This window comes from Camelus ferus, chromosome 17 (assembly GCF_009834535.1).
Source record: "Camelus ferus isolate YT-003-E chromosome 17, BCGSAC_Cfer_1.0, whole genome shotgun sequence".
NCBI classification, from domain to species: Eukaryota; Metazoa; Chordata; class Mammalia; order Artiodactyla; family Camelidae; genus Camelus; species Camelus ferus.
The window spans coordinates 23457701-23484602 of record NC_045712.1 but is presented as its reverse complement, the minus strand read 5'-3'; the positions used below and the strand labels follow the sequence as shown (position 1 = coordinate 23484602).

The 26902-nt window shown below is 35.3% G+C and overlaps 1 protein-coding gene across 27 annotated transcripts in view; it reads right to left on the bottom strand.

The window, feature by feature from the left end:
• Positions 1-26902, bottom strand: part of PBRM1 (polybromo 1) — a 100750-nt gene that overhangs the window by 20021 nt on the left and 53827 nt on the right. For 13 of the 27 annotated variants that reach the window (XM_032458290.1, XM_032458300.1, XM_032458301.1 and 10 more), the window contains 7 exons: positions 23366-24008; positions 19547-19758; positions 11212-11397; positions 10161-10318; positions 9271-9534; positions 4248-4393; positions 2053-2210 (listed from right to left, as the gene is read on the bottom strand). In XM_032458290.1, the coding sequence (XP_032314181.1) occupies positions 2053-2210; positions 4248-4393; positions 9271-9534; positions 10161-10318; positions 11212-11397; positions 19547-19758; positions 23366-24008 (1767 nt within the window). Of the gene's footprint in view, positions 1-2052; positions 2211-4247; positions 4409-9270; positions 9535-10160; positions 10319-11211; positions 11398-19546; positions 19759-23365; positions 24009-26902 lie in introns of all 27 variants that reach the window. The other 14 variants (XM_032458297.1, XM_032458294.1, XM_032458295.1 and 11 more) reach the window with 3 other exon arrangements.

The window sequence follows — 26902 nt, the reverse complement described above, 5'->3', positions numbered from 1 at the left end:
CTTTATAGAGATGTGGCACATATCTTGTCAAATATATTCCAAGGTAATTTTATCTTTTTATTATTATTGAATCTTTTAAGGCAACTAATTTGTTATTAATTTTATACTCAACCATCTTCTTTTATTATGTGCCATGATTTCCTGGTTGATTCTCTTGAATGTTCATCTCCTCAATTTCCTTATTTGAGATTTGTTTCTTATTTCTGACTGTGCTGGCTAGAGCCTTCAGAACAACAACAAGGACATTCCTATTTTGCTCTTGACCTTAACAGGAGTGTTCATAGCTAACTACTTATTAAACATTTACATGCAAAAAATGTAAAACACATAAAAAAAAGGTCAGAAACATTTTAGAAGCTTAAAATAGCTATCATTATTATCACTGACGTGGACCTACACCTCACTTCACTTATATAATCCCAAGGCTTTTCAATTCAGAGAAGGGACAGTTAATATTTTCCATATTTCACAGAAGGAAAAAATGGGGATTTGGAAAAGGTAAAATTTCTCCTCACAACTAAAGAGTAAAAATGACTAGTGGCCCTGGAATGGATGTGTTGTCTCTACCCTGACTTGAGGTTCCTACCAGGTCCCCAAAACATAGGGAAAAGACATGAGTTTAGGAGGCTTCATTTAATAAAGGATAAAAAAAATTAAAAACACCTAATGGATTTTGATTGGAACTGCAATGAATCTATATATCAACTTGGGGAGAACTGACATCTTTATAATACTGTCTTTCAGCTATAAACATGATGGGTCACTTCATTTATTTAGGTCTTCTTTAATTTCTCTCGATAACTTTCTTACAGTTTTTTGGTTTTTTTGTTTTAGTGTGTGTATATGTCAGTCTTAGGTATCTTTTAAAATATTTATTCCTTGGTACTAAATGTAAATTTCCTATTTAAAATTTTTAATTTTCCAGTTGCTTAGTGATGATAAATAGAAATACAGATGATCTTGATATTTTCACTAATTCTAATAGTTTATCTGAGTATTCAAAGCACCAAAACCAACCTAGGTAAACACTAAAGAGATCAAACAAAGTCTATAAACTGTAAAATACTTTTTCATCTGCAAATCTCCTTTGGTCATAAGCAAGGTGGCTTCTTCATCTTTATAATCCTATGTAATCAATATAAAGCTTTTGGAAAACCATTCCAAAAGATGTAAATAGTAGCTGGTGTAAGTATGCTGTCGAGTTAATTCAGAGCCAGAAGAAACACAATAGCTGGAAACGATGACAGTGTATGACGCATATAACTAGATCTGAGAAGCAATGCCACTGTGAACACTCAGTAGGATGACTGAACAGAAACCAAAACAAGACTCCTTCACATTTCTGGAATGGGAACAATAACATTACCAGGGTTAATCCAAAAGACAATGTAAAGGTCTTTTAATTGCTCTCCCTGCTTCTTACAACACAATCTCCGTACTGCAGCCGCAGGGATTCCTCTAATGTATGTCGGCTCACATGGCTGCTCTGCTCAGACCCCTCATCACAGGACTTCCTATCTGTTCCAAACTCAATCTCTGCACTGTCTATAAGACCTACCATGACTCAGTGCCCTACCACACCCCCTGCCCTGCTCCAGCCACCCTGCTTTCTTATTGTGTCTCAAACAGGCCCAGATACTCTGCCGTAAGGTCTTTGCATTTGGTGTTTGCTATGCCTTAAAGGAGGAAAAGCTCAGATATTTGAATGGTTTTCTCCCTCATCCTCACTACCTTCAGGGCTCTACTTACATGTCATCTATAAGAGAGGCTTTGCTGACCACATTACCTAAAAGAAGACCTCCGCTCAACATTACTCTCTATCGTCTTCCTCTGCTTTATTCTCATTCATAGCCCTAATTACTATCTGATGTTCTATAATTTAATTTTAATTTACTTACTGACTCCCCAACCTCTGCCCTATTCTAAGTCTCTGAGCGAGCAGAGATTTTGGTTTGTTTATTGCTGTACACCACCTAGAACAGTGCCTAGGACAGAAGAACTATTCAACCAACTGTGGAATGAATGCGATTAAATAAAAGCTTAAATACTTACCCAGAATACATGTCATGGGGCAGGTTTCTTCCAGATTACTCAGAAACACTTCTTTCTTGTAGAACATTTTTGTGGGCTCATGTTCCGTCTCTTCTGGGTGAATAAAGATGGGGCCGTAAAAATATGCAGCTCCATCTCGGACCCATACCTTCTCAATTCTTGGGGGAAAAAAATGGAGAAATTCCATTAAAATGGAATTCTGATGGATTTCACTCCTATGACAGGATTAATCTAACAAAAATTCTGTTAACCAGAAACTTAATGATATATACTATTTAGAGGAGCTCCATTGGTTGTTTTGATAGTAAGACAATTCCCTTGATTTTTTTCCCCCTTTAATCATATGAGAAGACACTTGGAAAAAAAGAAGTGAACACTTGGCTACTCATCTGAGGGGAAAAATTTTTTTAAAACATATTACCAAGGCATGTAACTTAATAGTTTAAGCTGGCTCCCAGGTTTTCTTCCTAAGATGTAAGCATCTATTATTGGAATTGTAAGCTCAATAAAAGCACAGACTATCAACATTTGGGGTCAGGTCACATTAAGGCTATGGTTTATAACCTTTTAGAAGGTCAAGCCTAATATCTCTTTACTCTGCGAGAATCTGATGAAATCAAGATAACATCTTCTTAGAAAAAAAAATTAACATCTGACTGCTCTGTGTAAGATACTGTACCATTTCTCACAACCACACCATAAAGTTGGTATTATTATCATCCCCATAGTCTTGTGGTTCCTGACATGAAGCAGTAACCTCATCCTCATCTGACTACTGGCCTAAGCCACCATCATTCTTGCCTGGATTACTGCAACAGCCTTGTAGCAGATCTCCTTGCTCTTCTACCTTTGACTCTTTACAGTCTACTCTCAACAATCAGTAGACAGAGCGATCCTGCTAAGACCTAAGCCAGATGTCATTTTGTGCTTAAAATAATCCAATGATATTTCATTTCATTCAGTAAAGGTCCACATCCCTACAGTGTTTTCAGAGGCCCACAAGATTTGCACCGCACTCCCGGCCCTCATATCTTATGTAACTCGCGCATAGCTCACTCCCCTTGTAATAAGCTCTGTTGATTTGAACAGGCCAGGCATGCTTCCCTCTCAGGTCTTTGCAATGGCTGTTCTCTCTCCATGGAAAGCTTTCTCCTCGGATGTTCACATTACTCACTTCCTTGGGTTCTTCAAGTGTTGGCTCAACTGTCAGCTCTCAGTGGGGCTTTACACACCATCTTAATGATTTGAACTCCCCACATTGACTATGATGCTCCTGATTCCCCATAGCCAGCTCTATTTTTTTCCATAGCACTTATCATGATCTAATGTGCTATATACTTTACTTATTCATGATGTTTATTATTTGTCTTCCCAGCAGAATAAAGATCCATGGGACTAAGGATACCTGTCTGTTTTATTCACTAATGTACCCTCAGAGCCTGGTAAGCAGTAGGTTTATAATAAACAATTATTGAATGATGAACAAATACGATGAGGAAACTGAAGCTCAGGGAGGTAAATCATTTGCCTAAGGATATTAAATACCTGGGCTGGGACTTACACCAAAATCTTTTGGAACCAACTACTGTCCTTATCTACTGTCCTCTACTGCCCAGCCCTGTACCCTGACTCCTTCACTGCTGTTCTAGGCCATTCAACCATACTTTCACCCATTTACTTGTTCATTAAATATCTGAGCCTCATGTACTGTTTGAAGCATGGGATATAAAGGTATATATCTGTTTTTTGCTCAAAAAGAGAGGGTCCCAGGGTGTTTGCAGCTTCATTATGGAAACCTGATAATATGATTGATATGTGCTCTAAGAAGGAAAACCTGGTGCTCTGAGAATGTGTAACAGAGAGATGTAACCCAGTCTGAAGGTGACAGTAAGTCTTCCTTAAGGAAGAGCCATTTCAAATTTAAGCTAAAGAAGTTCACCATATGAAGTGGGCAAGAAGATTTCTGGATTGAGACTTCAGTAAATAGTAGAAGAAAAAGAAAAAAAAAAGTTCATGGGAGGAACTTAAAGAGGGAAAGAAGAGTGTGGCTAGAGGCACAAGCAGGGAGAGTAAGGTGTGAGAGGAAGTGGAAGAAGCTGCCAAAGGACATTTGTTTTCAGCCTAAAATGATGAATTTCTACTGACTCCAAATCTCTCAGACCCAATTTCATCCTCCCCACCTCAATAACACTCACCTGCCTACGCGAGGCCGCACCAGGCCATGGGATTTGATGAAGACACAGTCACCAACCTTCAGCCACATGTCATTATAATGGAGCTGCTCAAAGTAGTGGCAACCTGGTTCACCATTTGACATTTCCACAGGGACGTCTTCTTTCTCCTGTGGCAAAGGAAACTGATTGAAGATAGGCAGCTGACAATCAAGAAGTGGGTAGAGGAGGTAAGAAAGGAAAGCAAGCTTTCCTTCATTTTAACTTAAAAGAAAAAAAATAACCATAAATAGAAGCTCAGATTAAGACAAGAAACCAAAATAGGTTACTAAAATAAGAAAATCTTATCAAATATTGTACCTACTTTAAATTTCTCATTAATTTCCTAAAATAATGTTACTCCAAGATTCTTTTATTCCCCTCTCCTTCCCTCTCCCATTCGCACTGCTTTAGCCAAAAAACACTTGAGAAGACTTATCAGTGTTCATGAGCAGCCTCATCAACTGTTGTAGAGAATGGGGAGCAAATTCTATACAAGCTTTCTCTTCACCACATTTACTGAGTTCTCAATTTCTTAATATCAACAATGGATAGATTTAACATCTTGATCATTTTGATTTATTCCAACATGGAAAGAAACAGTACAGCCCCTGTGACATAAACACACACACTTTGTTTTTGAATAAATTAGTGTCTGTCACCTACTGGCTGCTCTGACATTGGGCAAATTACTTGACCTCTTAAACCTTAGGGTCATCATCTGTAAAATGAAGATAGTGTGCCCTTCAGATGGGGTTGTTAGGAAGCTTACTTAAATGAAACAATTCATGTTAAGCACACAGAACAATGCCTGACTCATGCAAACCAGTTAACAAACATTATTTTTGTTTTAGTCTTGGCAGAAAAAAAAAAAGAAAACATACTCTGACTAATGGAAATAAGAAATGTCACTTACTGGGAACCTAGCAGATAACGAGCACAGCACTAGGTGTTTTGAGTATATACCTCTAAAGCATATAAATGCTGAGGAAACTCCAGAACCCTCAAATTTTCTACTGCATCTCCTTGTCCTCTGAGAATATCTGAAACGTCAACCTCAAAAAAGTCTCCTTTAGAATGCCCAAATAATTTAATGTTTTGATCTTTATGACTTCAAATGTGACACTGAAATGGTCTTCTTGGAAAATCCTTAAGAATGAGAGAGATCCCACAATATATGATGGGTGAGGGGCACTTGAAGGAATGGAAGCTATGAAGTCCTGAGATTAAGAGTATCTTTTCATTTTAGGAATGGGTTCTGTTCTAGTTATTCTTTCAACAAGTTCTTGGAATGCCATGCAATATTAAAATAAAGACATGAGACTGAAAAAAAGTGACTCATACAGAGGACCCTGGGGACTTAAGAATTCTAGTAATAATAATAATAACAAATCTAAGTTAGTTCCCACACTGACTTCCATTGATATTTCTTATTCTTTTAAAATTAGTATCTCTATGATTCCCAGACATACTGGTAAAATGTAAAAAATATGTTCTTTTCCAAGCTCCCTTTCTCTCGTAACACTAAAATGGATATTTTTTTCCTAAGACACCAAAAATTCAATTTTTTCCAGTTTTTACATTAACAATTTAAAAACTTTATCTTAAAAAAAATTAAAAACTTTTTTTATATAAAAAGTATATTTGTTGGAAATAATTCAATCATTAGCATGTGTAAAGTCTTAAAAATAAATCTTCTGTGATCCAACCCCAAAGATAACCACCCAGTTTAGTGTATATTTTCCATGTTGTTTACACATTCATATATGTAAACATACATTTTTGGTTTTTTTGAGTAATGATGGAACCACATTCCATTCTGCAACCTGTTAACTCCTTTCATTGGCTGCACAGTTTGCATTATATGAATGGATGTAGACAACTAAGTTCCTATTCATGGGCATTTGGGTTCAGCCTAGGGTTTTGCTTCTACAAACAACATTGACATCACCTTTTGGTGTACCGATCTGAGTAGTATGTTGGAGTACATTCCCTGCCATCAGATGATAGGGTCAAAGGGAATGGCACTGATGGGAGATGAGAGTGTGCTGCCCCACACCCACTCCAGGCTGCATGTATTATTAGTCTTTAGAACTCTTGCTAATCTGTTTGTTGAACATTTTAAAAACTTAGATTAATAGATTTTCTTATGTTTTTGAATGATCCTCTATAAATGATCTATTTGGTTCTTTGCCCATTTTTCTAGTGTTAACTTTTTTCCTAGACTTCAAACTCTTTGTACATTAGAAATAGTAGTCCTTAGACTGTTTTATTAAACTAATTGATGTTTTCAGTTGTAAATCAGTAAAGCGATTTTTTTCTTTCATGGCTACCGGGTTTTATATCATGCATATAAAGGACCCATTTCAAGCTTACAAATGAATAAAACATTATAAGTAAATAATAGTAAATGTACTTGTATTAGCAACTTATATTTCTTTTTTTATGTTTATATCTTACTTATTTTGCAATATGAAATGAGGGAGAGTTCAGGTGGTTTTATTTTCTTCTTTTTATTCAAGTGGCTACCAGTTTTTCCAATATCATTTGATTCCATCCTCTCTTGCTGATTTAAAGTACTACCTTTATACAAATTTTCAGTTATAAAATAAATGAGTCACAAGTATGAAATGTATGGTGTGGGGAATATATTCAGTAATTATGTAATATCTTTGTATGGTGATAGAAAACATTTAGACTTATCATAGTGGTCACTTTGAATGTACAGAAATATCAAATCACTATGTTGTGTACCAGAAACATAGTACTGTAGGTCAACTATACTTCAAAAACACAAACTCAGAAAAAGAGATCAGATTTGTGGTTACCAGAGGCAGGGGGTAGTGGGAGGGTGCAATGGATGAAGACAGTCAAAAAGTATAAACTTCCAGTTTTAAGATAAGTTAAGTACTAGGGGTGTAATGTACAACAGGATAAATATAATTAACACTGCTGTTCATTTTATGTAAAAACTGTTAAGAGAGTAAATCCTAAGAGTTCTCAACACAAGGAAAAAATTTTTTTCTATTTCTTTAATGTTGTATCCATATGAGATGATAAATGTTCACCAAACTTACTGTGGTAATCATTTCATGATATATATGTCAAATCACTTATGCTGTACACCTTGAACTGATACTGTGCTATATGCCAATTATATCTCAATAAAACTAGTCAAAAAAAAAAGAAAGAAAGAAAGAAAAAGGCCACTGGGGGACAACAGGGGAAATACAAACAAGGCCTCTAGATTAGTAAACGGTATTAATGCTAACTTTCTGGTTTAGATCCTTGTATCATGCTTATACAAGATGCTAACACTTGCAGAAACTGAATGAAGAATGTAAGGAATGTCTTCGTACTATCTTTGTTAAGTACTTTGAACATTTGTTAAGTCTAAGATTATTTCAAAATAAGTTAAAATAAAATACGTAAAACTATAATAAACAAATAAATGAATAAACAAATTACTATCTTTATGTTTTGAATTTAATTGTGAAAAGCCTATTCCTTTCATTGACTGATCATGAGCTAATATCTCAGTATTTTTTAATGTAATTTTATAAAATATAATACTATTTGGCAGGGTAAAGCACTCTTGATTATTCTTCAATTTTTCTGGTAACTGTCATGTTTATTCTTTCATAAGAATGCTAGAATAATTTTGCCAAGTTCCAAAATAATTTATTCAAGTATTTTATGCCCTTCTAGATTTTCTTCCCACAGGTTCCATATTCTCCTTTTAAGATAATTTCTTAATGTATTTTTTTTGTTGTTCATGTGAATAGGGTATTATCTTCCATATGATTTTTCCAACAGTTGTTAAAATGTATTCAACATTTTCATTTTACTTTTAGAAGTCTTATAAATTATTATTATATTTGTATAAAAAAACTACTGACTTGTATATGGATTTTAAAATTTCTACTTGCTGAATTCTGTTTTCAAAAACTTTTCAGTTAATTTCTCCATTATCTGCAAAAAAATAATTTTGCCTCTTATTGTCAATATTTTTACTACTTTTATTTGTCCAATAACATTGGCTATTTTCAGAAAAATATAGCAAGCACTTCTGTCACGTGTATAACTAAAAGGAATTTCTTTTACAGGTTTTAGGCTTGAGATACAAATACAATTTTTAAAAATCACTTTGAGGAAAAAAAATCACTTTGAGGAAATATCCTTCTAAAGTCTTAAATCAGTCAAGACAGGTACTTGATCAAGTAATTTGTCCTTTGATCTACTAATATAATGAAGCATATTACTGAATTTTCCAAATTTTGAACTATTCTTGCATTCTTCGAATGAACTCCTCTCTACTTGGTTATGTTATTCTTGAATGACTAACTTGATTTCACTTATAAGAACACTTTTCCCCCAAGATTTTTCTTGCATCAATATTCATAAAGTGAGAATGAACTATAGTTTTCTATTTTTATTTTATCAGGCTTTGGAATCAAGATTATTCTGGCTTTGTAAAACAAACCAGGAAGCTTTCTTTGTTTCCCATGCTCTGAAATAATTTAAATGGTTAAAAGAATTCACCTGTAGAATTATCTGACCTGAGTACTCTCTGGGGTGAGCTCTTTGATATTTAAAAGAATTTTCTTCATGTTACTTACATGTGTTCTCTCTTCTGGATTCCACCTTGGTAATTTGCATTATCCTAGAAAGTTATTCATTTTACTCAGGTTTTCAAGTTTACTAAAGAAATGTACAAGTCTTTATACTTCTTCCACATTGTATGTCAAGCTTAATCCCCTTCTTTTTCCTTTATTAGGATAGTTGGTAGTTTATCTCACTGGACTTGTCAAAGTCTACTTTTCAGTTGTACTGTTCTGTATCCTTAGCATTAATCTCTTTCCTTTATAGTTCCGTTCTTTCTATTTGGCTAAGTTTTTATATTGTTGCTCTTTTTCTACTTCTTAATTTGAATACTTTATTCGTTTATTTTCTGGAATCAATACTTTGAAATGTTAAGTTGTTTTCTGTATGGCTATTATCTACATACCTTTTCCAAGTTAAAACTGTCTTCAGGTCGACTGTCCTCGGAGTTGTCTGTGTTCTTCTCATCATCCCCTTTATCTGCATTTGCAAATACAGAGGCCACTCGGACCACAGGCAAGGGCACTTCCCGAGGGACAAACCTAACTGAGCTGACGGGCATGGTCCACAGTTTAATTTTCTTAAAAGATTTTGTTTTGGCAGAATACCGTGATTCACAGACAAAAACATCTTCATCTCGGAAGTTTTCTGGGCATAATTTAAAGTATTCCTGGTGGATATAAGAACATAGTTAGGAGAATTTTCTGAAAACCAATCAACCAAAAAAACAAACAAAAAACAACAACCAAGCGAAGAATTAAAAGCTAAAATGTAAGACCTTTGGACAGTTAACAACAAATGGTAAACGGCTGGAGATCTAGGAGTATTTCCTTACACAGAATTGTCTTACTCAATACATACTGTTTAGCTTATTTAGCTTACCAACTTTCCCTTTGATAATATATTAGTATTTCACACAGCTTTAATTTTCCTTAAAGCTTCAGGAACATGCATATATTAGACAGACAAACAAAAAGTACACCTTATTACCTAAAAACCACACTGAAAACTTACAATCATCCTTCAGAAAGTGTCCTCCTTAAAAGTCTGTCTGGCAATATAACAAAATTAAAGCTAATTGCACAGAGCTATACAGTGTAGGCAGCAAATGGGCTTTCATCATCATGTTCAGGTTAATTTCTCCCCAAATCTTTACAAACAGCCAGAGACACAGCTTTAAAAAAATGTCACACAATTTAAAACAGAGCTATCAATTTTGTAAATATCAGTTTTTTGTGTATGTGAATTTCATTCCCATGGAATAATTTATTCTTTGGGGACTAATGAGTTTCTTACCTTGACAAACATGACTACACATTTTCCTAGAATTTTACTAACAGGAACTTTATTGTAATAGTCACTCTTAAAAACTTCTTTTTCTAGAAATTTTCGTGTAGCCAGATGGAATGTTTCATTTGGCCGATAAAACCAACAGCCATACAGCCATTTTTCACCTCAAAAACAAAGAGAGAGAGACAGAGAAAAAAAATTTACCATTAACAGAAATTACACATTCTTGCAAAATGAGCAATACTCTATCCATCCTGCCATGGCCTGAACCTAGCAATGTGCTTTTTAGGCCATGGTTCCTTAATATAATTATCTTAGAAGAAACAATACTTTAAAATAATGAAGTGTAATGAGGTCTAAAACATGCTACTTTCCCCCTCATATTAAAAAAATGTATAATAAAGAGAATGAGGAAGATGATGAGAGAACTGCTCTACTCTGCTGGGTAAGGACACACTTAAAGCGTATAAGGACATAAGATATACCAAAGGTCGTATTTAGCACTTGGACGAAGGAATACAAAGGTATTTTACATGATCAACAGCTGAAAGAACTGGTTGTCTGGATCTCATTTTTGCCTGCTTTTGGCTTCTTTAACTCCTATTCATTCTCTATGTTTCAAGCTAAAGGCAATTGCTCTAGGAAGCTTTTCTGAAATCAAATTATAAGCCAAGGCACATTTCTCTCTATAATAATCCCTTTAATTTGTGATTTTTACCAGAGTGGTTTTGTCAGGGACAAACATGAGCCTTTTGTTCTTCTGAATCTCTGGTATCTTACAGAGTTTGGCTCACGGTGTGTTTTTAATAAATTATCAGTTGAAAGAATGAATCTCAACTAGACTTCCAGAAGTTGCATTTATTTTAACTCAAATGTGTCACTGCCCAAATGGGCTCAATCCTATGTTTTTCATATAGTAGGTACTTACATTGACTCACTGTAGAACTATTATTGGAAGACATAAAATGTCTGAGTTACATTTTTTTCCCCTGAGGACCAAGGAGGAGTAATATAGTCACTTTTCACCAATCTGCCCTTCAATTTAAAATGGACGTACCAGCAGAATCTTCCCACAGTCTCTCAATACAGACTATATGTGGTTGTAGATTGGACTCTGCGGGCTCCACATAGACATAATCTCCCACGTGGTACATGCTGTTCTTAAAGCTGCAATCCTGGCTGTATGTGCGATGTAAGCCTGAGAGGCCTGCAGCTCCCGAGGAATCTTCACTTTTTTCAGCTTCTTGGGTAAAAATAAGAAAAACGTTCTCATGAAAAGGATGCTGGAATCAGCTATAGGATTCAAACAACACATACCAATACATTTAAAGGCAGGATTCAGGACAAATAGTATGACATCCATATTTCCAATACCCTGTACTCAAAACTGTCTTTCCGAATTACAACCATCCGTCATTAATTAAATAAATATATAAATAAAGGATCTACAGAATAAAAATAATAACCTTAATAACATATGTTCAATGTAGTCATTTTGGATGATACAGAAAGGTATAAAGAAGAAAACAGGTCACTTGTAAATCATGTAATCCTAGAGATAATCTCCTATATACCTTCTTCATCTTAATGGCTTTGAAATTTTTTTCCTCTAACAGTCATTACATGGTTATGTCACAGTTAATGGAATCTTAGAATTTAGGAGATATGGAATATGAATATCATACAATATACTGTAAACTATATATGCATACACTTAATGTATCATTAACACTTTCCCTGAGATAAAATGCTTTTCTCAAGATTTTAATTTTTGTTCAATAAGACATTTTAATGGCTCCCAAACAAGCCATCATTTGCAAACGTCATAGTTTGTTTTTTTTTTAGGGAAAAGCTTTGCCCACTTCAATTACTTCCCTAGAATAATTTTCCATAAGTGGAAGAGCTGGAATGTTTTTAAAATGCATGTTCCAAACTAACCCTCAAAAGTCTATACCAATTTAATTCCCTCACTGTTTGGCTACAAGGGGATCTGTTTCTCCATTCCCTCTCTAATATTGGTAAATTTTTCCTAATTTTGATAGAAAATGTTATCTAGTAGTTAGTTTATTAACCAAACGAATCCCTGTGACATATGCAGCAGATTCACAAGGTTCTTGAGAATTTTATACAAGCAGGAGCACTGTCAACTGGCCTGAAAAAGATAGAGTATAAAATGAACGAAGGCTGTTAAATCTCCCAAAATTCTAGAGATAGGAAACAGGCTGATAAAACAACTCAGCTGCAAGTATGTGCTACCTTTCATGAAAAAAAGACGATCCAGATGGCAAAGCGTGGAGCCACAGAGAACTAATTCCAGGCCTTGAAGCCTAATGAAATCTGCCTGGCTGGATCTTGAAATTGCCTGGAAATGAAGACTCTTTTCCTTTTTCATTGCTCCCTTTTTGAATGGAAATGTCTTTGTTATCCTATATATATATATAATTTCTTTGGAGATACGTCTATTCAAACTATATATATATAGTTCCAACACTATATTCTAAGTGTAAAGAATGTGTTTTTTCAGTTTCAAAGATGAAGAGGAATTGGGTCACAGGATGCATCATAGCCAGACCTTTATACATACACTAATTTAGATGATTTAAATAATGAGATTTGGGACTTTTGAGTTGATGGTATTTAGATGAGATTTTTGGTACCCAATAGAAGGATTGTTACTGTAACAATATCTAAAAAATACAGAAGTGACTTTGGAATTGGGCAGCAAGGAGAGACTAGAAGAACTCTGAGGAGTACGACAGAAAAAGCCTAGGTAGCCTTGAATAGACATTAGTAGGAAAATGGACACTAAAGACTTGACACTGAAGGCTCAAAAAGAAGGAAATGTTACTGGAAAGTGGCAGAAAGCTTAGCAGAGCCATGTCCTCCAGTTATGTGGACTCTGGACCTCCTGAGCTGACCTTTTAGCTATCTTTTTTTTTCTTTCTTTGTTATTTTTCTACTTCCTTGGAGATTTCTTCAATTGTATCGTTTAATCCTTCTCTAAACATTTTCTTTCTGCTACCATTAACAATTTTTAATTGAATATATTTAACACATAATATTGTATAAATTGAAGGTATATAATGTGTTACTTTGATCTACTTATATACTGTTGCCATTGTAGCGATATTTATCACACTACACAATTACAGGACAATACTGTTGCCTATATTCACCATACTGTGCATTAGCTCTCTATGGCTTATTTACTACTCAAGTTTGTTCTGTTAAACAATGTCAACATATCCCCCTATCCTACTCTATCATTTTTTTAAACAGCTTGAGATATAATTAATATACCATATAATTCACCTTTTTAAAGTGCATAATTCAATGGATTTTTTTGGTATATTACATTAATTTTTAAAATTCTGATAAGATACATCCCATAAAATTCACCATTTTTTGATAATTTTTAAGTGTATAATGCAGTGGCATTTATTACTTTCACAATGTTGTGCAACCCTAACCACTATTTCCAGAATGTTTTCCTTTACTCCAAACAGAAACACTGTAACCATTAAGTAATAACTCCTTATCTTTCCTCTCCATAGCCTGGTAACCTCTAATCTCCTTTGTCTATGAATTTGGTATTCCAGGTACCCAGATAAGTGGAACCATACAGTGCCTGTTCTTCTGTGTCTGGCTTATTTCAGTTAGCACAATATCTTCAAGGTTCATCCACTTTGTAGCATGTATCAGAATTTCATTACTTTTTATGGCTGAATCACATTCTATTGCATGTAAATACCACATTTTGTTTATCCGTTCATCTGCTGATAGACACGGGTCACTTCATCTTTTGGATACTGTGAATAATGCTGTTATGAACATTGGAATACAAGTATCTGTTTGAGCCCCTGCTTTTAGTTCTTCTGGATATACACCTAAGAATAGAACTGACAGATCAATTCAATGTTTAGCTTTTTAAGGAACTGCCAAACTGTTTTTCACAGTGGCTATACTACTTCACATTCCCACCACCAATGTATGAGGGATCCAATTTCTCCACATTCTCACCAACACTTGTATATCTTCCTTTTTTTTGATAACAGCCATCCTAAAGGGTATGAAGTGGTATCTCACAGTAGTTTTGATTTGCATTCTCCTAATGATTAATGATGTTGAACATTTTTCACATGTTTATGGACATTTGTATAATTTCTTTGGAGATACGTCTATTCAAATCCTTTGTCCACTTCTGAATTGTGTTTTGTTGTTGAACTGAAGGAGCCCTTTATAATATTCTCGATATTAGACCCTTATCAGATGTAACGATTTGTGAATATTTTCTCTCACTCTGTGGGTTTGCCGTATTCTAAGAAATTTTCTGTTCTGTGAATGTTCATTATTTATGGCCTCTTGTTCTTGTTTTATGGAGGCAGTAGCCTGTCATCTCTCTGAAGGTCTAAATTTTAGTTTAGTTGGTTTAAAAAAAATTTTTTTCTCCTGCTGCCTTCACTTTGTTTCCTCAAAGGTCCTTTTTTTCTTTTTGTTTTGTTCTATCTCTTACATCTTAGATTTTCCTTAAATATCCAGTCCTATTTAAATAAATATCTGCTCCTATTTGAAAGTAAAATGGTAAAGAAGCTGGCCAGAAGCTCTCTACATGTACACAGAGCTGGTTGACTGATGGATTTCATTGAGGACCTCCAGATGTTATCTTCAGTTTTTCCCCAATGCCTGGTCCATTTCTCAAGAAAAAAAATCTCCTTTCTCAAAACTATAAGCCTGACTCCCAGCATTTTAGGAGATAAGTAGTTAAGAGAGTCAGGGGTCTCACTCTTTAGAATAAATCCTTTCATAATCCCCCTCTTCAGAACTGTACCCCCACCCTGAAGTCTGCCTGTTGTCCCTGAATCTACATCTTTAGGGATAAACAGTCACTGGAAGGGTAGGGAGGTGATCTGGAGGTTCAACTCCTTTAAATTTAGACTTTGAACTAATTCTTCTGTTTCCAGACGCTTGTGGACCTCCACTTTTCAGGAGTACACAGTGTTCTAATCCCTGCACCTTTCTAGACAGGAATTAGCCTGCTTAAGGTCTTCATCCAATGCTAGCACTGAAGCCAGCATTAGCAACTTATCCATCTGTTTTCTAGTTTCAGAATTTTAACCGCCATCATCTCCTCTTCCACTGTTTTCCTTTTCTTTTTTAAGGGAGGGGAATGCTTTTCTGTTTATGCCTTTTCTTTTGTTTTAAAATCCCCATTTTAGAGGCTTGGGAAGGAGGAGCAGTGGGTATTTATGTACAATCTATCCACATTTAAGTGAAAGTCTTCTATGTTGTTTTATCTTTGTTTACTTACCCTGTATGAGTATTTAGTTTTGGCATTTAATATAAAAAGGAGTCTGTGAGCTCTAGTGTCCCTTGATTTCGATCGATTATTAAGAAACCCATTCTGATGGCTTAAAGATAGAGAGGGGTGACCAACATACACAACCACCCTCCTTTCTGGTGTTGTGTTGTCTTTTAGTATTCATAAAGTACCTTGACATAGGATGACTAGAAATAACTAGTTACAATAACCTTGAATACCCCGCTTATATAGCTTTTCCTACTTAGTTCTTCTAGTGTTGACCGCACATGCTACAGCAAAGCACCACTTCTACCTTCCAGTCTCATGGTAGAAATACAATCTCTGAGTTAGTGTAAAAATGAGTAACTTTTAATAGGGATGTTTCGGAGGCCTCAGAAAGCAGCTCTGTGCAGCAGGGCTCCCTTTCCTCTAGTCAGCATAAGGCTCCCAGGCCCATGAGATAGGCACAGTGATGGGAAGGAACAAAAATCTGTCTTTTTCTCTATGTGGCTCTGCTTTTCTGCCATAGGTCTTCTTCACAGGTTAAATGATTGGAAATATTTCCTGATCAAAGGAACAGTCAAGGGCAGTGACCAATAGTCTTTAAAATGTCAGTATCGCCTTTTCTTTAGAATGTACCACCATAAAAGATAATGGGTTCACACATCATTGCTAATCCACTAAGAAGGAAGGCAGATGCCATAAGTCCCTGTTCCTCCACTCATTACACCCAAGGTCTTAGAGCAGTGATTCCCAGACTTAACTACCTCAGAGCCACCTACAGCACTTGTTACAACACAGACTGCTGGGTCTCACTCTCAGTGTTTCTGAACTGGTTGGCCTGGAATGGGACCAGAGTATATGCATTTCTAACAAGTTCTCAGGTGATGCTGATGCTGCTTGCCTAGAGGCCACACTTCAAGAACTGCCTTAGGGTAATTCAAGGAGCAGGTGTCACTAATTCTGCATTGCCAAGAAAAGAATCAACTTAAAAAAAAATCCCAAGTATATAAAATTCTGTCAGTAGAAACAACATGTGTCTTAAACGTCATACTCAGTACAGCAATGACATTTTCCGCTTTTTTCTTTCATTGATTTCTGTTCTGATCTTTATTATTTCCTCTCCTTACTTCTGGTCTGACTCACTCTTCTTTTTCTAACCTCTTGACATGGAAACATAGATTCATTTTAGACCTTAACCCTTTCTAATGTACATGCTCAAAGATATTAATTTCCTAAGAATTGCTTTAACTATACTCCATTAATTTTAATATGTTATTTTCATTTTGATTCAGTTCAAGATTTTTCTAACTGCCCTTGTGATACCTGCTTTGATGCATGGGTTATTCAGAAGTGTACTGCTTCATTTCCAAATGTTTGGGGATTTTCTAGATTTCATTCTGTTGTTGATTTCTAATCTAATTCCACTGTATTTAGAGAACAAACTTAATACGATTTCAATCCTTTTAAATTTGGGGGAAATTGTTCTATGAACCAATACATGATCCATTCTAGACAATCTTCCATGTAGGCTTTACAGGAGTGTGCATTCTGCTGTCACTGGGTGTAGTGTTTTACAAGTGTTAGTCAGGTCAAGGTGGTTGACAGTCCTTGTCTTAGCTCAGTTGCTGTAAGAAGACACACCATGGTCTGGGTGGCTTAAACAACAAACATTCATTTCTCACAGTTCTGGAGTCCTTCATCTTCTTTAAATCTATTCTATTTGTCTAATATTAATATAGCCACTCCAACTCTTTTTGGTTACTATTTGCTTGATGTATCTTTTCACTCCCTTTTCCTTTCAATCTATTTATGTCTGACTCTAAAATAAGTGTCTTATAGACAGCATATAGTTGGATCTTACTTTTTAAATTCAGTCTGATATTCAATGCTTTTTGACTGGAATGTCACAAAATGTAATTACTGATATGACTGGATTCAAATCTGCCATTTTGCTGTTTGTTTTTTACATGTCTTTCATCTTTTTGCTCTCTTTTTCCTCTGTTACTGCCTTCTTTTGTGTTAAGCAAGTCTTTCTGGTGTTATTTTAATTCCTGTGTTGACTTTTTCTATTTTAGTGGCATTACAATATGCATCTTTAACCTGTCACCATCTACTTCAGATTAATACTGACTTAGGTTCATTGAGTATTGCAACTTTGCTCCAACATAGCTCCATTCCTTTGTGCTAGTAATGTCACATATATACAACTATAAATGTTTATATGCCTAACAATAGTGTTATTGTTATTCCTTTAAACAATCTAATGTTTTTTAAAGAAAGTATGAGACATGAAAAAAATATAGACATAGTCTTTTATATTTACCCACTTATTTACTATTTCCAATACTCTTCGGTCCTTATGGACATGAATTACTACCTGCTGTCATTTTCTTTTGGCCTGAAGCTCTTCCTTTAGTATTTCTTATAAGGAAGATCTGCCAGCAGTGAATTCTTTCCATTTTTATTCATCTGGGAATGTTTTACTTCAACTTCACTTTTGAAAGATAGTTTTGCTGGATACACAATTCATGGTTCAGTTTTTTTCCCTTTTAGCATTTTGAGCATCTTTTTACTGCTCTCTGGCCTCCATTATTTCTTATGAGTCATTACCATATTATTGTTTTCTTGGACATAATGAGTCATTTTGCTGCTTTCAAGATATCCTCTTTCAGCAGTTTGATTATGATATACCTAGATGTGGTTCTGTTTTCTTACATGGTGTTCTTGGAGCTGTAGGTTAATGTTTTTCATCAAATTTGAGACGTTTTTCAGCCATTATTTCTTCAAGTATTTTTCTCCCCCTTTGTCTCGCTTCTCTTCTCAGAGACTTCCATTATAAGTATACCAGGACACATGGCATGAGGGGTTGCTCCTAAGTCTGCACAGTTAAAAAGTCAGCCAATGGTTTAGGTGAAGACTGTATTCAAGTCCCTCAAACCTGAAAGGATCCACCCTCTGCTGAATGATCTGTTATGTGGCTTGGGGGATGCTTTCAAAGTTGTGACCAACTTTCAAGTATCCTTTGCATTTTGTTTTCCATCAGTTTCTTGTATCTCCCCTGCATATGCACAATTTTCCAGTCAGCCAAGAATGTACAGAGAGCTTATCTCAGCCTTTCTACGGCTAATTTCCAGGATATTCTCCAACCCCCAACTGTTACTTTGAGCTAGCAAAGCAGCAGGTTTACCCTGTGCATTCCTGCATCAACCACTTTTAGGTGACAAAGACAAAAGACCCTCCTCCCTGCACACCCCCAGCACAACAAACCCACACTCACCATTCTGAATGAGTACAACCCATTTGGCAGCAAAGCTGCTGGTTTTTGCAGCCAGCCCCGTGCTGGTAAAATCATTTTTCTCACCACACAGGTTCTTTTTTCTTCTTTTTTGTGTGTCATTGCTTATGAGAATTTGCTTCAAATCAACTTATTTTGTTTTCTTGCCTAAGGGGAAAAACCCTAAGGAGCAAATTTGATCCTAAAGACTAATATAACTCTTGGAAAGTTATGTATTCTAGGCATTTATGTAAACTCTAACTCTTAAAGAAAACGATTACATTTCTAATAAAAGTTCCCATTTTCCAGTATTTCAAAATTCTGGTAAGTGACTCAAAGTAACATTTTTAGGCTGATACATTTAAAATAAAAATTTCCTCCCACACATGTCGTTCAACCAAAATATCATCTTATCTGGTTGAGTCCGAACGAGGAAAGCCATACCGTTGAACAATGGGACAAAAACTTTATGTACTCACTGCTGAGAACGCTTTCTAGCTTCAGCTAGGCCCCTTAGGTTATTACCTACCAATAGTATTAAGGGGTATTAAGCTCCCACATTTGTGAATTAACTGACTCTGTTTCTGAAATACTAGGATAACTGCTGTGTCATGTGTAACTTTCAATCTTTTCCAGTCTGATGACCTAACTGATAATGAGAAAAAAATTTCCATCTTATCATGTCTATTTTGAAAGAGCCAACACCCTGAGTTTTCATTTATACAAACAGGACTCTACTCCACAGCTAATTAAGAGACAAGCTAAAACACAGTATAATAATATTTCTTCGTATTTAGTAAAATGAAAGAAACCAACCTCTTTTTTCTTCTTCTCGTTTTAGTTTATCTTCCTCTATTTCTTTCGGGAGTTTTTCCTTTTTCTCTTTCTCCACATCATTATGCAAATGTTTTGTCGTATAGCTGAGTGCTGGTGAAAGAAGGATCTCTCCATTTTTGCAGAGTTCATCACGAATTTTAATAAAAAACTGCTGAAGTTCTACCGCATCCTCATATATTTCAGAATCTGTCCTATAATAGTATTAAGAGTATTCAGTGACATATAAATTGCTTCTTTTAAACATCTTGATTATACATTAAATTCTATTAAATGCTTCTTTAATGTGTTAATTGATATAATGGTACTTCTGTACATTCTAAGAAGGGGTATTCCTTAAAATTTGTTAGAATAGAATCTGAAGTGTCATTTTACCATGGTAAAACCTCATGCCCACCAGTTTCTCTTTCCTTAAGGTTCATTCCTTATACAGCTCACGTAAAAGGAAAGGCCTCTCATACAGTTTCCTGGGGAGAAACATGGCATGTTCATTAGTTGTTTTTTGTAACAGAAGAGGGCTGCCAGAATCCAGGACTATACAAAGGCTCCACACCATGTGCAACACTTACCTGCAGCTAATCTTTGGATTAATTTTTACTTTCTCTTAACTGAGAGACTCACACATCGTATAAAGTGTTAACAAAAGGTTCAGTCCACTTCTTTTTGGATCTATATCATTGCTGTCTAGGTTGGTAGGCCTCAAGAGACTATTTGAATCTAAACTGCAAAGTCCTGAGGGAATCCTATAATGGCTACAGGCCTCAGGGTCAGTGTTCATTTTAGTTTCCCAGAAATAACTACATAATTCTGGGGAACTAGCAGAGACGACATACTGAAAGACGGAAAAAAAATTATCTGTGTCATATTGAAAATTTTGTAAAGACTCTTTCCCCGTTTAAAAATGAGAGGATTAGGCCAAATAAACTTCAGAACTTAGATTGAAAAAAATTTTATTACTATTTCTAATCCACTGTTGGTCTGAGGAAGGCTTAAATATAATTCTATTAACTAAGATTATCGGGGTCTGAAAAATTGTTCCCAAAGGTAACCACAGACAAAGATTTAGCAGCAGTTATGGAGACATTCTGGTCAGGGGAGTGTGGCTAGTCTAGCAAGCCACACTCCCAGCAGCTGTTTGTTGACACTGACCACTAACTAGAACATCAAACTTTAGGAAAGTCTCCAGAATGATTCTCCCCATCAGCAAAGGTGAACTGGCAATCTATAATACTGCCAATAACAACCTAAATGGATGTTCCTGGAAAGATTTAAAAATCTCTTCAGGTTATAGAAATGCTAACACTTGTAGGAAAGCAATAAAAATTAAACTGGCCAAGGGAAGAAACTCCTATCACAATATTTTGATGCTTATTTTCTGAAAAGAGATTTCTAAAGATTGTTGACTTGAAATTAATAAGAGCTTAGAATTTTAAGTATAAAATTAAAACTAAAAACAAACAAACAAAAAACTAAAGACACACTTGGTAATCCATCTTACATTGAAAGGGCAGATTCATAATTCCATCACGTGCTCAGAACAGTAAGCAATTCGCACCCTGAACTCCATCTCCTAGGCCTCAAAAGCAAAAGCCAATCATATCAACAATGAGAGAAGGAAAGAGCTCATTTCCTAGAGATGCAAATCTGTTTAATTCTTAAAGTAATCATGTCATCTATGCAGGAAACAAAGTTGCTAATAATCTAAGAGACAAACGCATTTTGGAAGACTCGGAACTAATCCCAAAATGTAATGGGGGCTGGGGGTGGGGAGGGAGAGTAGTGAGTTCAGACTTAAGGGCTATTTACATAAATCTGAGAATAAGAACAGAAGTCTAAGCTCCTTGGAAGCAGGGTTTGTTTTGTCTATGGGTATGTCCCATGTATCCAGAACATGCTCATAGCTGGTAGCCACTCAGTAAACACTTGTTGAATAAATGAAAACAACTTATGAATAAATGAATGCAGATTTTGACTGCAAGATGTCTCTCCACCTTTCTCTTTATTTCTATCCCCACTGATGAAGAATAAGGACCATTTCCTAAATGTGTCACTCAAAGGCCTCTCCAATTTGACACCAACTCCATCAGTCTCTTGAACACACATTATTCGTTTCCTATCCCTACGCTTTTACACATACCAATTTACCTTATTTGAATCCCATCCATTTCTCATTCTTCCCTGATGCTTCATGCTTTTTTAGAGCTGTAATGCAGTTACATACTCCATCTTCTTTAACCAAAATCAAGTTGTTATACGATATCTCATACCTGGAATTATTTTTCCCTAAGCACAGGCATTCTGCCAACTGTCAGACATCAAGCTCTTAGAGCACAGCACTCAAAGCCATGGCTGTGCTCCATGACCGGTGTTTTGGTGACTGGCTCAGCAGTGGCCCTCTGCAGTGAGGAACAAGATGAGCCACCCCACTTACTAGCTGTGTGACTTTGGGCAACTTATTTCTCTCTGTTGTGCACTTCTTCATATACAAACTGGGAAGATTATCACACACCCAGAATGGCTGTTATAAGTGTTAAAGGTTATCTGCGTAAAGTACTTAGGGTGGTGCTTTACAAAGAGCAGGTGCTCAATAGAAACAGCAAAGGCTACTTTTCATTTTCTTTCAAGACCCAGGGCAAAGGCAGGCTTCACAGGTACCCCAGCTGGAATAACCCCATGCCCACTGAAAAGCCCAGCTCTCAGCATGATAGACTATAAACCCCAGTAAGGTAGGATTAGTATTTTTAACTTTTAACATTCCCCCCATGTGACCCCAAGAACACACAGAAGACAATGTAATTGCTGAACTGAAAATGTTTTCACAGTTGAGTATATACCATTGTTATGTGGTAGATACACACCACAGATCAAATTAGAAGGGAACTTAAGTTACATTGAAATTTAGATTCAACAGCTTCTTTTCGAATATTTATTGTCTACAGAATGAACATTAAAGTGAGGAATCCGGAGGAGGGTATATCTCAGTGGTAGAGTGCATGCTTAGCATGCACGAGGTCCTGGGTTCAATCTCCAGTAACTCCATTTTAAAAAACAATTAAATAAATACACCTAATTACCCCACCCCACCCAAAATACAAAACAAACAAAAAAACAAAAAAAGGTGAGAAATCTAAGATGAAAAAGAAACCCTTTTAGGTATTTGAAATGGCAATCAAATTTAAATCACTCTAACCTCAGATCAGTATCGTAGAGATATTTTAATTTATTTAAAGTATGCTTGCATTAAACTCAAACTCTGAAAGAAAATCATATTATTATCTCTAATTAAAAGAATTTTATTCTTTAAAAATTATATTAAAAAATTTTTAAAGTGTTTTGGCTATTTTAGGTCATTTGAATTTCTATATACATTCAACTTAAAAAAATTTTTTTTGGACCAGGCAGTAATTAGGTTTATTTATTTTCAATGTAGGTACTGTGGCTTGAACTCAAGACCTTCAGCATGATAAGCATGCACTCTACCACTGAGCTATATCCTCCTCCCTAAAAATATTTGTTATTAAAAGGCTATATTTTAAGAGTTTATGCTTTTTAAACAGATCTTCAATTTGTCCTATTCTTTCTTCTCATTGGCCCTAATCTAGATGATTGAGCAGTGTGCCTTCTCTTCTCCACAGAATATACTTGTTATCTAGAAGTTTCAGCTGATTAAAATTCAAAATAGTACCCCATCCGCTGTAATCAATGTACCTACACTGAAATAGCACATCAAAGCAAAATTCTTTATTCTGTTTTGCATTAAATGTCACACCTTCTCAAAAAGAAATGGCTTTGAAAACTTACCGATTCATCCTTCTTGCCCTTTCCAATACTTCAAACATATGCTCTTGAAATAAATCAAGCCGCCGGTAGCGATTATTTTCAACATTCTTCCTAATTATGTCAAAAGTAAGAGGAGGTTTGTTTGGAACGTTGGGGTCCACAGCAGGAATTTCTGCTAAGGAATCACTGTAGCATCTTCCCTCATCGTCCTGATGACTCATGACAGACACAAAAAGATTGTGGATAAGTTCTTGAATCAGCAAGGTCACATTTGGGACATGAGAGTCCTCATCTCCCTCTAGGTCTCTCCGAGTTTCAAGCAGGACTTTGTGTAGGACAAGGGCATCTTTGTAGATCAAAGACTCGGGCTCATTGTATGTACAGGCATTGTTAAACATCATGACGAAATCTTCAACCATGGAGTCTATATCTTGGTATTTGTTGGCCATCATGTGACTTCGAATTTTTTCCATGTCCATTGGCTTTTTAATGGTCAAATAGTAGTCAGGCAGCTCGGATCTGGAGGGAAGCCTCAGAAATATGGCACTGAGGCGGCGACCCCTCTTATCAGTATAATTCTTTACAGCTTCGTAGACTTCATTTAGTTTCTGCTGCATTGGAGTCATGTATTTTGATTTTTTAGGAGAAATACCACTCTTCCTACCTAAAGAAAGAGATTTAATGTTAAAGAGATAAAACAAATGAACCTAAACTTGTATACAGTTGGTAGCACAACCATAACTTGGGACTATTTCAAGTGACTTATAAAATACAGTAATTAGTATGTCTCTAGTGAATATATCCTATCAACAAACAACTAGAAAAAAATCAAACTGTTTTCAGTACTCATATTTTTGGTGGGACAGTAAGTACTGTTATGCTGAGACAGTTGTGAATAAGGTGGAAAAAAGGAAATGAGTAGCTATGTGACACTCTAATTCTATCACCTATGCTATCCTTGAGAACTGAGATTTTCATCAAGGGAGAAAAAGAGATGTTAAAACAGAGGACATTGAACAAAAACCTTGCTGCTTTGAATCTCAACTGAGTATTAGTGTGAAATTTTGGGGGGGGGGCAGGTAATTAGTTTTGTTTGTTTGTTTAATTATGTAGGGACTGGGGATTGAACCCAGGACCTCGTGCATGCTAAGCACAGCACTCCACTATTGAGCTATACCCTCCCCTCTCAGTGTGAACTTATGATATATTTTCTCCTTAAATACAACACACACATAAAATTTCTTAGCTTGTCCAAAATCCTAGAAACAAAGACCAACCCAGAAGCAGTATATTCTAATACAGTTTTGACAATATAGACTATAGCTCTGGCATACTGATTTCAAATATTAATGCCAGTAGCTCTTTGATAAATGGCTGATTATACAGGATGAGCCTGATATATCTTGAAACACAAGATACTAAAGAATCTATCAATGACTTCTTACCATGGTCACATCTAAAAAACAAAAAATGGGGTAAATGTTGGACTATGTTAGTAAACCAATGTATTATTTTCTTTGTATTTTATTAATTTGAAAATTGGCAAATAAAAGGGAAAAAATCTAACTTTCATCCTTTCAAAAATCAAAACAATACATACAAACAACTGCACTAATAGGTAACCAAATACTGGATGAGGCAATACTCTCTATACTGAAGTATTCCAGCTAGTAAATGAGCAAGGAACTTTAAAATTAAAACTATCACTATTTTACATCTCTTTCATGAATTAATAACGTAGCATCAATAGCTATTAACATATTGGAAAGAAACAACAAGATATTATGTGCCACCTGATGGAAGATGATATATCACCTCTGAAGTCAGTTTCTGTGCTAAAGGGAGGGATGAGAATCAAATTTAAATCTAAATGTGATCAAGCCTCTGGCTCCAACTACCAATTTACTGGAAGTACAAAGGACGAAAGAACATATTATACTAAAGCAAAGGGATACAATTAGCAAAACTCAGACTGGAAACCATAGTACAAACCCAATTTCAACAGACTGCAAGGAAAACTAAGAAAGATGGAGGAGAATTTACAGATTAAAAGAAGTATCAATTAAATGAAATGTGTGGAACTTATTTGGATTCTACCTTAACCAGACATTATCCCAATATAAGTGCAGAAAACCTATTATGAAGAATTCTTGCCAAGCTAAAACTGAATCTAATCAAGCCTTTAAAGTTAACTTCCATTTATAAGAAATAAGAGGAATAAAGGAAAAAGTTAACTGGTATCACAAGGAAGTAAGCAAACTGACTAATCTGTAACTTGGGACTGTATTAAGAAAGTGACTAGGTTTCTCAACAGTCAATGGCATGAGGATAAAATAAGTGTGGAATTGCTCTACTTTATGAATTTAAGGGCATAACAATCAAATGTAATATACAGAACTTAATTACATCTTTATTTGAAGAAGCCAACTGTAAAAATGTATCTGTGAGACAATCACAAAAATCTGAAAATTTGTCAGGTATCAGATGAAACCAAGAAACTGCAGATTTTGTTAGGTGTGACAATGACTTCATGGTTATTTAAGAAAGTATCTGCATATTTTAGAGATACATACTGAACTTTGCAGAAGTGAAATGGCATGATTGGACTTGGCTTAAAATAACTCAGAGCAAATGAAAAAGAAGAAAAAAGAGGATGCAGGAAATAAATATGGGACAAACTTGATAAATGCTGAGTAACAAGTATAGACAGAGATTCGTTGTACTATTTTTTATATTGGTATATGTTTTAAATTTTTCATAATATAAAACAGAAATGAAAAGGAACTTAACATCAAGTTAAAATCTCCTTTCCCTGAACTTTAAAATACATACATTAATATGTATTTATTTATATTTAGATAGTAACTACTAAATTACCTATCCATCTATCTATCTATCATTAGTTTCCTAACTCAACTTATGGAATTAATTCTAGTTTTAAAAGGCATTAGGTCCCTAAAAGGTAGGTTTCCATTTCTGCAAAACTTCTGTATGCTTTCATAATTCCATGAAAAGACAAAGAAATCATAATTTAGCAATAAGTCATACCCAAAGCTATTGCAAAATTCAATTTACAATCATTTCATATAAAAAAGCAGGGTCTGCTTGTTTTTCCCTTTTTTAGCAATTATGGCTCTAAAGAATATATGACACCACCACTATCATCTTTTTGGTAATTATTTTATTTGTATATTTTAATTAATTAATTAACTTGGATTGGTTCTTTTCTTTTTTAATGGAGGTATTGGAGATTGAATCCAAGACCTCATGCATGCTAAACATTTGCTCTACCATTGGGCTATACCTACTCCCCTATTAATATATTTTTAAACAAAGCAGAAACCTCTTCTTTAGCCCAATGGTACTAATTGTTTTTACTGTCTTTTCTTCTCTCACAATTTTTAACAAAACAACCATCCACAGACCACACTCAAAAGACAGTCGAGTTAACTTACAGAGCAGTGGCTGGACACCTCTAACCCCTCAAATTCTATCTAGAAGGAGATGGGATTCACTTTTAATTCTAGTAATTAGCAAACATCCATACAAAAATTTAAA